Below are 12037 nucleotides of genomic sequence, written 5' to 3'. Positions count from 1 at the left end.
AGGCGGGTACTCTTGAAACATTTAAGCAGCATCTAGACAAGCTCTTAAAAAAGCCAAAGCAGTGGGGGCTACGGACTCAGTGAAGATAAATGGGATTAGTGTAACTTGATGTTTGTTGATTGGCATGGTGGACCAAAGGGCTTGTTCCTGTTCTGTGTGACTCAATGACAATAGTTCTTATCTCGAAGTGTGTAGTGATAAGAATCAAAAGGTGTTATCTTTCAGCTATAATGCTAAATAAACCAAGCATTAATCGTCTTTAATGCGTGCCTGATAAGACCTTATTGAAATAGATTAAATAATTTTCCTAACGGTTCTGGTTACCATTACCCGCTCAATAAACACAAAATTAACTAGGTTTCATTTTAAGGTGCAGTTTAAGACAGCTCTAAATGCAACGATTCCTGCATTAGTGTACAATTTTCTTCGATTTATTCACTTACATCACAATTTGAACCAAAAGTTCCATTAGCGAAACTGAGGCAATTGTATGACTTGTCACCCCATCGTATAGTTGGGTTTCCAGTTAGTGCTGATAAACATATCTGAAAGTAGTAAATAAAATGCAATTCAGACAGCTTCTTCATGCATACACAATATATCCAAATATTACTCATGCCAAGTTAATGTAAAGCATTCATTTTCAACAGAAGTGTTAGGGAGAAGTGTTTGTGAGCGGCACGGTGGCACAGTGGTTAGCACTGCTGCCTCACAGCGCCAGAGACCTGGGTTCAATTCCTGCCTCAGGCGACTGACTGTGTGGAGTTTGTACATTCTCCCCGTATCTGCGTGGGTTTCCTCCGGGTGCTCCGGTTTCCTCCCACAGTCCAAAAATGTGCAGGTCAGGTGAATTGGCCATGCTAAATTGCCCATAGAGTTAGGTAAGGGGTAAATGTAGGGGTATGGGTGGGTGGTGGGTCGGTGTGGACTTGTTGGGCCGAAGGGCCTGTTTCCACACTGTAAGGAATCTAATCTATACTGAATTCACAGGGAAATGACAAGTAATCTAAGGCAACAAAAACAGGAGCACTGTAAAACAAGACAGTGTGGTGTCACCTAGGGAGCTATTAGGACAATTAATGAAAAAGCTAGGTCAAAAAGATTTGTCTTAAGGACCACCTTTAAGGAAAAATGTAAGGTGGGGAGATGGCCAAGTTTAAAGTAGAAATTCTAGAACGCGGAACTCAGGCTGCTGAAGGCATGGTCACTGATGAGAAAGCAATTAAAATCAGGGATTCAAGTGATCAGAATTAGAAGTCTGCACATATCTTGGAGGGAAGGGGGACTGGAGATTACAGAGATGAAAACTGATGAAAATCTAAGATCCTTGTGGTCATCCATGATTTCTATTTCTATACCTGTTACACACACAGATTCCAAATAGTTCAGCCTGTTTTCATTTGGAAGCTCCATATAAAATTACAAGCATCACATCTATAGATAGTTTATCTACTCACTTGAGAATAGTCTTCAGGTGATGCAGGGGGACTGGTATCATCCAGTGAGAGTATGAACAAGGAACTCTGAATGTATTCCAGTATAGTCAGATTCTTCTGATCCAAGCTAATTAGATATTCCCGTACCTGCATCAAAATGTTAAAAAGAAAATTATCCGGGCAGAAATTGGTGTTTGAAAAATCCCCAACTCAAAGTTGTCTGTCAAAAACAAATCATAATGTTTTCTTTGTTTTTATTATTTCTGCCATTGCACAAACCAGGTACACTCAAAGCAAACCACTCAATAGAAAACCACTCCCCCTCCCACTCCACCAAGGACATGCAGGTCCTTGGACTCCTCCATCACCAGACCATAGCAACACGACGGCTGGAGGAAGAGCGCCTCATCTTCCGCCTAGGAACCCTCCAACCACAAGGAATGAACTCATATCTCCAGTTTCCTCATTTCCCCTCCCCCCACCTTGTCTCAGTCCCAACCCTCGAACTCAGCACCACCTTCCTAACCTGAAATCTTCTTCCTGACCTCTTCGCCCCCACCCCCACTCAGGCCTATCACGCTCACCTTAACCTCCTTCCACCTATCGCATTTCCAACGCCCCTCCCCCAAGTCCCTCCTCCCTACCTTTTATATTAGCCTGCTAGACACACTTTCCTCATTCCTGAAGAAGGGCTCATGCCCGAAACGTCGATTCTCCTGATCCTTGGATGCTGCCTGACCTGCTGTGCTTTTCCAGCAACACATTTTCAGCACTCGATAGAAAGTCAAGTCTCATTTGGGTTTTGCTTACATATAAGTCAGATTGCAATGCTTTGAATTTTAAAACACAATTAAGTAATTACAGAGTGAAGGAAAATATATTTCTCTGTTCTGTCATGCATCTAAACCAAAGAATAAATTTTAGAGATATTTCACAAATGGTCAACACCAACTTGCCATATAAAAGATAATACTGAAAGGCTGCATGGCCAATCCCCTTCGCATCACTAGACCCTGGTAACTGAACAGAGATTTTATTAATATATTTAAGCTACGAGATAAATTTTAGCCTCTAATGATCGCTCAATTTTATAACAGAATAATACCTCACTAGATTGCACATTATTCTAAAACATGCAAAAAAACATTTTTGCATGGGAGGTCATTGACAAGACCAACGTTTGTTGCTCACCCCTGACCTGAATGGCATGCTGGACTATTTCAAAGTTCTGTTCAGAGTCAACCACACGGAGTCTCATGCTGGCCAAAGCAGATAAGTACAGGTGATTTCCTTCCCTAAAGGACATTATTAAACCAGATTTTGTTTACCAAATGACAACTGACAATGGTTCCGTTGCTGCCATGAGGTTAGTACTTAATTCCAGATGTTATTGAATTCAAATTTCACTGTCTGCCATTGTGTGACGTGAATGTAATCAAGTCTGAATCACTGGACTCCTATCCCAAAGACATTATTTTTATGCCACCACCATCTCTTAAACAAATGTGTATACTGAAAAAAAATTGAGTAGAAGCGTGCGGTGGCTCTACAATTAACATTCCATCCCAGAAAATTAAAACAAATCAATCCTGACTGTTGTGCCACTCAAAGAACAAAGAAAAATTTCAGCACAGGAATAGCCCTTTGGCCCTCCAAGCCTACACTGATCCAGATCCTCTACCTAAACCTGTCACCTATCTTCTAAGGATTTGTATCCCTCTGCTCCCTGCCCATTCATGTATCTATCAGATACATCTTAAATGACACTATTGTGCCTGCCTCTACCACCTCTGCTGGCAATGCATATTCAAATTTTCCATGTAATGAGCAGATAAATGCATACTTTGGATTACAGGAAGAAAGAACTCACTTGTGGAAGAAATCAGAGGCAACAACTCAAAACTGCTCTGAAATTTGTCACCTATTGGCAATTTCATGCAGGAAGGAAAGAAATGAAGTCTCCTCGGAGGCTGAAGCTATGGCACATTTCTAGGGTAGAGTCATGTGAGCTTTGTGCTGCCACTGGAATGCTTCATATTGACTGTCTATTAAGAGCACCTTGATAAAAGCACATCTATTCTTTTAGGTTCACTACTTTTCACTTAAAATTATGCATCTTAGAGGTCAAATGCAAGAGGAAAGAGTCCAGTAAATGGTAAGATCCTTACAAGCATTGATACACAGACAGATCCAGAGGTACAAGTCCACAGTTCCTTGACAGTGGCAAGACAAGTGGACAGGATGATAAATAATGTGGTGCAGCATGCTTGCCATCATTGTTTGGGGCATTAAGTATCAGAGTTGGCAAGTCATGTTGTAACTGTATAAAGTTTGTGAGAAGATTTGTAGCTCGGGTGCTCGTTGTTGTGGTTCTGTTCGCTGAGCTGGGAATTTGAGTTGCAGACGTTTCGTCCCCTGTCTAGGTGACATCCTCAGTGCTTGGGAGCCTCCTATGAAGCACTTCTGTGATGTTTCCTCCGGCATTTATAGTGATTTGTATCTGCCGCTTCCGGTTGTCAGTTCCAATGTAGTGTACAAACTCCCATGCAAGGACTGCACAAAACACTACATAGGACAAACAGGAAGACAGCTAACGATCCGCATCCATGAACACCAACTAGCCACGAAACGACACGACCAGCTATCCTTAGTAGCCACACACTCAGATGACAAGCAACATGGGTATAGGACAAGCCAAACAGAGAACAGCCAAGGAATTCCTAAAAGCATGGCATTCATCCACAGATTCAATCAATAAGCACATCGACCTGGACCCAATATACCAGCCACTGCAGCAGACAGCTGGAAGTGACAACCGGAAGCGGCAGATACAAATCACTATAAATGCCGGACGAAACATCACAGAAGCACTTCACAGGAGGCTCCCAAGCACTGAGGATGTCACCTAGACAGGGGACGAAACGCCTGCAACACAAATTCCCAGCTCGGCGAACAGAACCACAGCAGTAACTGTATAAAGCTTTAATGAGGCCACATTTGGAGTGTGCAGTTCTGGTTGCCACACTAAAGAAAGAATATGGTGGTTTTGAAGAAGTTGTAAAGTAAGCTTACTAGGGTGCTGCCTGGAATGAAACATAAAAGCTATAAAGTGAAATTGTACAAATTGGATTGTTTTCACTAGAGACAACCTAATAGAAGTATATAAAATTAGGAAAGATATGGATATGGTGGTTAGTTAGAGTCTCTTTCCCCAGGTTGAAATATCAAATAGGGGACATAGGTTTAAGCTGAGAAGGGGAAAGTTTAAAAGGAGATATACGAGTAAAATCTTTGTTTTACACAGATGGTAGGCACATGGAACATGCTGCTGGGGAATTGGTAGCAGATACAAAAGCAACTTTCTGGGACATTTAAACAGACACATGAACAGGCTGGGAATAGAGAGATATGGACCATGTGCAGGAGGATGGGATTAGTTTAGAATAACATCACGCTTGGCCGAAGGGCTCGTTCCTGTGCTGTATGGATCTATGTCCTATTGGAGACTACTGCTTTTGAAAGAATACAGCAGTCAACCAGCTCAAATGGAGGCAAGCACTGAATTAGGTTGAGCATGTTTTAAGGTCCACATGTTAAACTTGTAACACATGCTAAATTCGCAACACAGGCATATCCAGAGGAAGGCAAGAGATGGGACAGCTGAGGATTTCTCCACATAGCAACATTGACAATATAAATTGCCAGTTCTGCAGTCATCTGTGCTGTTCACACACTTATCTTTAGTAACAAAAGAATACACATAATACAATTAAATCACCTACAACTTAAGAGTTATAGAGATGTACAGCATGGAAACAGACCCTTCCGTCCAACTCGTCCATGCCGACCAGATATCCCAACCCAATCTAGTCCTACCTGCCAGCTCCCGACCCATATCCCTCCAAACCCTTCCTATTCATATACCCATCCAAATGCCTCTTAAATGTTGCAATTGTAACAGCCTCCACCACTTCCTCTGGCAGCTCATTCCATACACATACCACTCTATGTGTGAAAAAGTTGCCCCTTAGGTCTCTTTTATATCTTTCTCCTCTCACCCTAAGCCTATGCCCTCTAGTTCTGGACTCCCCGACACCAGAGAAAAGACTTTGCCTATTTATCCTATCCATGCCCCTCAATTTTGTACCCTCTATAAGGTTACCCCCTCAGCCTCCGACGCTCCAGGGAAAACAGCCCCAGCCTGTTCAGCCTCTCCCTATAGCTCAAATCCTCCAACCCTGGCAACATCCTTGTAAATCTTTTCTGAATCATTTCAAGCTTCACAACATCTTTCCGATAGGAAGGAGACCAGAACAGTAATATTCCAACAGTGGCCTAACCAATGTCCTGTACAGCCGCAACATGACCTCCCAACTCCTGTACTCAATACTCTGACCAATAAAGGAAAGCATACCAAACAACTTCTTCACTATTCTATCTACCTGCGACTCCACTTTCAAGGAGCTATGAACCTGCACTCCAAGGTCTCGTTGTTCAGCAACACTCGCTAGGACCTTGCCATTAAGTATATAAGTCCTGCTTAGATTTGCTTTTCCAAAATGCAGCACCTCACATTTATCTGAATTAACTCCATCTGCACTTCTCAGCCCATTGGTCCATCTGGTCAAGATCCTGTTGTAATCTGAGGTAACCCTCTTCACTGTCCACTACACCTCCAATTTTGGTGTCATCTGCAAACTTACTAACTGTACCTCTTATGCTCGCATGTAAATGACAAAAAGTAGAGGACCCAGCACCGATCCTTGTGGCACTTCACTGGTCACAGGCCTCCAGTCGGAAAAACGACCCTCCACCACCACCCACTGTCTTCTATCTTTGAGCCAGTCCTGTGTCCAAATGTCTAGTTCTCCCTGTATTCCATGAGATCTAACCTTTCTAATCAGTCTCTCATGGGGAACCTTGTCGAACACTTTACTGAAGTCCATATAGATCATATCAACCGCTCTGCCCTCATCAATCCTCTATGTTACTTCCTCAAAAAACTGAATCAAGTTAGTGAGACATGATTTCCCACGCACAAAGCCATGTTGACAATCCCGAATCAGTCCTTGCCTTTCCAAATACATGTACATCCTGTCCCTCAGGATTCCCTCCAACTACTAGCCCACCACCGAGGTCAGGCTCACTGGTCTATAGTTCCCTGGCTTGTCTTTACTGCCCTCCTTAAACAGTGGCACCACGTGAGCCAACCTCCAGTCTTCTGGCACCTCACCTGTGACTATCGATGATACAAATATCTCAGCAAGAGGCCCAGCAATCACTTCTCTAGCTTCCCACAGAATTCTAGGGTACACCTGATCAGGTCTTGGGGATTTATCCACTTTTATGCGTTTCAAGACATCCAGCACCTCCTCCTTTTTTAATATGGACATTTTGCAAGATGTCACCATCTATTTCCCTACAGTCTCTATCTTCCATATCCTTTTTCACAGTAAATACTGATGCAAAATACTCATTTAGTATCTCCCCCATTTTCTGCGGCTCCACACAAAGGCCGCCATGCTGATCTTTGAGGGGCCCTATTCTCTCCCTAGTTACCCTTTTGTCCTTAATATATTTGTAAACACTCTTTGGATTCTCCTTAACTCTATTTGCCAAAGCTATCTCATGTCCCCTTTTGCTCCCCTGATTTCCCTCTTAAGTATACTCCTACTTTCTTTATACTCTTCTAAGGATTCACTCGATCTATCCTGTCTATACCTTACATATGCTTCCTTCTTTTTCTTAACCAAACCCTCAATTTCTTTAGTCATCCAGCATTCCCTATACCTACCAGCCTTTCCTTTCACCCTAACAGGAATATACTTTCTCTGGATTCTTGTTATCTCATTTCTCATTTTCCAGCCATCCTTTTATCTGTGAACATCTGCCCCCAATCAGCTTTTGAAAGTTCTTGCCTAATACCGTCAAAATTAACCTTTCCCCAATTTAGAATTTCAACTTTTAGATCTGGTCTATCCTTTTCCACCATTTTTTAAAAACAAATATAATTATGGTCGTTGGCCCCGAAGTGCTCCCCGACTGACACCTCAGTCACCTGCCCTGCTGTATTTCCCAAGAGTAGGTCAAGTTTTGCACCTTCTCTAGTAGGTACATCCACATACTGAATCAGAAAATTGTCTTGTACACACTGAACAAATTCCTCTCCATCTCAACTCTTAATACTATGGCAGTCCCAGTCAATGCTTGGAGTGTTAAAATCCCTATCATAGCCACCATATTATTCTTACAGATAGCTGAGATCTCCTTACAAGTTTGTTTCTCAATTTCCCTCTGACTATTAGGGGGTCTATAATACAATCCCAATATAATGATCATCCCTTTCTTATTTCTCAGTTCCACCCAAATAACTTCCCTGGATGTATTTCCGGGAATATCCTCTCTCAGCACGGCGGTAATGCTATCCCTTATCAAAAATGCCACTCCCCCTTTTCTATCCTTCCTGTAGCAGTTGTATCCTGGAACATTAAGCTGCCAGTCCTGCCCTTCCCTGAGCCATGTTTCTGTAGCTGCTGTGATATCCCAGTCCCATGTTCCTAACCATGCCCTGAGTTCATCTGCCTTCCCTGTTAGGCCCCTTGCATTGAAATAAATGCAGTTTAATTTATTAGTCCTACCTTGTCCCTGCCTGCCCTGTGTGTTTGACTCGCGTCTGTTCTCAACTGTACCAGTCTCAGATTGATCTCTTTCCTCACTATCCCCCTGGGTCCCACCCCCTTACTAGTTTAAATCCTCCCAAGCAAATTTCCCTGCCAGTATATTCTTCCCCTTCCAATTTAGGTGCAATCTGTCTTTCTTGTACAGGTCACTTCTAGTCCAAAAAAAATTCCAATGATCCAAAAATGTGAATCCTTCTCCCATACACCAGCTCCTCAGCCATGCACTTGGCCACATTTGAACAAGGAGGCTACCAATGCCAACAATAACTGAAATTGCCTCAATCTACCTTTGCCCAATGTGTTCTTTCTTCAGAAGTTAACGCTGACACACCTGGTCCTTCAGGTTCATTGTCACATCTTTTCCTGATGTCAGTCAGTTGTCTACATTGGAAAGATAAGGATAAGCAGGAGCTGCTAATAGTTAATCCAGCTACCACAAAGAATTTCAAATGAAGATTCATGCAGTTTAATTAAGTATTTTAATGGTTTAATTTGACACACTGATAATTGTGAAATTAGTTGCAAAGTAGCTTAACACAATATGAAAGTCTTGAACAATGACTTTAGTTCCTCTGCTAACTCTGTAGGATCTTCCTGCAGCGATGCAGACAAAATAAGTGCAGGAGACAGATCTACCTATAATAGGAAATGAAAAGGGATAAAGAAAAGAGGACTCGTTCCAATACGATACTTTCAATAATATCCTAGTAGTCAGCTAATCGAAGGAAAGACAGTGATGTTGGCAGGTCATATGTGTGCAGAATTGAAGGCGGGGATGGTAAGGGCTAGAACTACCTGTTAAATAGAGGATTAAAGATAAAAACTCATCTCAGGGAATATTCTTCAATTCCTTTTATTTATTGTATAAGTTAAGTTAAGTAATATAGAAGTAGAAAACATTCCAATATGTCACTTCAGCAACCTTACAGCCTTGATAGGATATTCTGATTCCCTACAATGTGGAAACAGGCTCTTTGGCTCAACCAGTCCACAATGACCCTCCGAAGAGTAACCCACCCAGACCCATTTCCCTAATGCACCTAACACAATGGGCAATTTAACATGGCCAATTCACCTGATCTGCACATCTTTGGACTGTGGGAGGAAACCGGAGCACCCGGAGGAAACCCACGCAGACACGGGGAAAATGTGCAACCTCCACACAGACAGTTGCCCGAGGCTGGAATCAAACCTGCGACCCTGGTCTGTGAGGCAGCAGTGCTAACCACTGAGCCACCTCTGTAAAGGTATGTAAAGGTACAAGTATTCTGATGGAAGCAAATAACTAAGAAGCAGCAAACGTGAGTGAAAAAGATCCTGCAATTAAAAGAGCGTGAGGGAGATAGAATCAGTGGTTGCAGGATCAGCCCCTCACAGATTTTGCCTTTGTTCAACACAGGGAAGATCTTTAATTGTGCTTTTCATTTTTGAGTGAATCCTTCAAATATTCTGAGCACTGGTCAGGACATGACCTAATTGCATATTTTGGAAATGCAAATTTATATTTATGAACAATGTGGAAAAACTAAAGATATAGAATTGTATGGATGCTGTCTGGATTGAAAAGGGTTTTTAACGTGGTTCTTGGGAATGAGGTCAACAGGTTAATGTATGCTTTGATCGACCTGCTGTGTGCAGAAAGTCAAATCGCTGGAGAAAAGGGCAAGCCGGTTTTGAGGAGGAAAGAGATGGCCCTAGATTGTTGAAAAAACTGGCTTGGGAAAATAGGCTATGGGGCCTCTGTGCAACAGTTCCTCATAAACTGCTTTCCAGACTTAGTTATTTGCTTTCACAGACATAACTCATTGTAAAGGAAGTAAATCAAGCAAGTCTCTCTCTCTCTGGAAACATGATAAAGTCTCCAAACATCAACATTTTTGACTCCTTTATTAAGGGTACACAAGTAATACAAAAAAAGACAGGAGGAGATTATTTAAATACAGGAAATGAATTCAAGACATTATAGGCCAGTTGGCCTGACCTCAGTTACTGCTAAGATTTTAGTTTAGTATTACGGATGAGATTGCAAGATACTTAAACATTCGTGGTAAAATAGAGCTGAGTCAGTACAGCTTTGTCAGGGGAAGGTTATGCTTGAAAAAGCTGTCTGAATTCTTTGAGAAGGTAATGAGCAAACTGGACAAAGGAGAGCCAAGGGATGTGATCTATTTGGATTTCCAGAAAGTCTTTACCAAGTTGCTGCATAGGACTCTGCTAAATAAGAGCCCATGGTGTTAGGAGCAAGGTACTGGCATGGATAGAGGATTGGCTGACTGGCCCAAAGCAGTGAGGATAAAGGGGTCTCTTTCAAGGTAGAAGCCAGTGACGAGTTGAGTTCCATAGGGGTCAGTGTTGGGACCACAACCATTCACATTATATATTACGATCTGGACGAAGGAACTGAGGGCATGTTTGTTAAGTTTGCAAATAATACAAAGATAGATGGAGGGACAGATCATGTTCAGGAGGCAGGGAGACTGCAGGAAGTCTTGCACAGGCTAAGAGAGGGCAATCAAGTGGCAGATGGAATACAATGTGGAAGAATGTGATGGTATGCACTTTGGATGGAAGAAGAGGTGTAGATTATTTTCTAAACAAGGAAAGACTGCAGAAGTCTGAAGCACAAAGGGAATGAGTCCTAGTTCAGGATGCTCTTAAGGCTAACATACAGATTCAGTTGGCAGTTAGGAAGGCAAATGCAACTTTAGCGTTCATTTCAAGAAGGCTAGAACACAACAGCAGGTATGTACTGATGAGGCTGTATAAGGCTCTGGTCAGACTGCATTTGGAATCTGTATCTAAGGATAGATTGGGTAGCATTGGAGGGGGTCCACAGGAGATTCATAAGAATGATTGTGAAGATGAATAACTCATCATATGAGAAGCAGTTGAGGACTCCGACTCAGTACTTGACGGAATTTAGATGGATGAGGGAGGATCAGATTGAAACTTACTGAATACTGATAGGCCAAGACAGAGTGGTCATGGAGAAGGTGTTCCACAAGTGGAAGAGACTAGGACCCACAGCATTGTCTCAGAGTGATGGGACAACCCTTTAGAACGGAGATGAGAATGAAGTTCTTCAGCCACAAGGTCATGAATCTGTGGTATTCATTCCTGCAGAAGGCTGTGGAGGCCAAATCATTAAGTGTACTTAAGACAGATAGGTTCTTGATTGGTAAGGCAATCAAAGGTTACATGACAGTGGCAAGAAAATGGAGTTGAGAAACATCAACTAATGGAGCAGACCCAAGGGCTGAATGGTCTAATTCTGCTCCCATATCTTGTGGTCTTACATAAACTAGGATATTAAGGAAAGTAGCTGCAGAATAGCGGACATACTAGCAGTCATCATTCATGTATCCATTGATTCTGGAAACATCCTGCAGGTTTGAAAATATGCCAATGTCACCTTTATTCAAAAGGGGAGGGAGAAAAAAAAAGAAATTAACTTTAGGCCTATTAGCTTAACTGACAAACTTATTAGAATTCTTTGAGGTGGTAACAAGCAGGATAGATAAAGGGAAAGTAGAAGATGAGATGTATTAGGATTTCCAAAAGGCACTGAAGAAGGTACTGTGCATAAGACTACTTGATAAATTTACAGTCTTTGGTGGAATGGGCAGCATATTAGCATGGGTAGAGGACTGCCTGATTAATAAATAGAGTTGGGATCGGGGGTGGGCATTTTCAGATGGTAAAGATAAATTACTGGAGTACAGCAAACAGTGCTAGAGACAAATTTCCTTTTTATCTTGCGGTACCCCTGCAGCTGATTTTCATCCACTGTGGAGACCCACTACACCGAATTTCATCTCGAATTGCCTTCCTTGTCCCTTTGACCTTTCTTAACGTCTCGCTTGTTTGATAAGATGGAAAGCTGAACATTAATGCAGTGAGTTGAACTGTTATCAAGACAAT

At 42.2% G+C, this 12037-nt stretch overlaps 1 protein-coding gene across 9 annotated transcripts in view; it reads right to left on the bottom strand.

Moving 5' to 3' along the window:
- crot (carnitine O-octanoyltransferase) overlaps positions 1–12037 on the bottom strand; it is an 87044-nt gene that overhangs the window by 30902 nt on the left and 44105 nt on the right. For all 9 annotated transcript variants that reach the window (XM_072575831.1, XM_072575837.1, XM_072575830.1 and 6 more), the window contains 3 exons: positions 8404–8497; positions 1458–1583; positions 444–545 (listed from right to left, as the gene is read on the bottom strand). In XM_072575831.1, the coding sequence (XP_072431932.1) occupies positions 444–545; positions 1458–1583; positions 8404–8497 (322 nt within the window). The remainder of the gene's footprint in view (positions 1–443; positions 546–1457; positions 1584–8403; positions 8498–12037) is intronic.

This window comes from Chiloscyllium punctatum, chromosome 8 (genome assembly GCF_047496795.1).
Source record: "Chiloscyllium punctatum isolate Juve2018m chromosome 8, sChiPun1.3, whole genome shotgun sequence".
Classification (NCBI taxonomy): domain Eukaryota; kingdom Metazoa; phylum Chordata; class Chondrichthyes; order Orectolobiformes; family Hemiscylliidae; genus Chiloscyllium; species Chiloscyllium punctatum.
The sequence above is the reverse complement of the archived record's forward strand: the minus strand, read 5'-3'. Positions and strand labels throughout refer to the sequence as shown.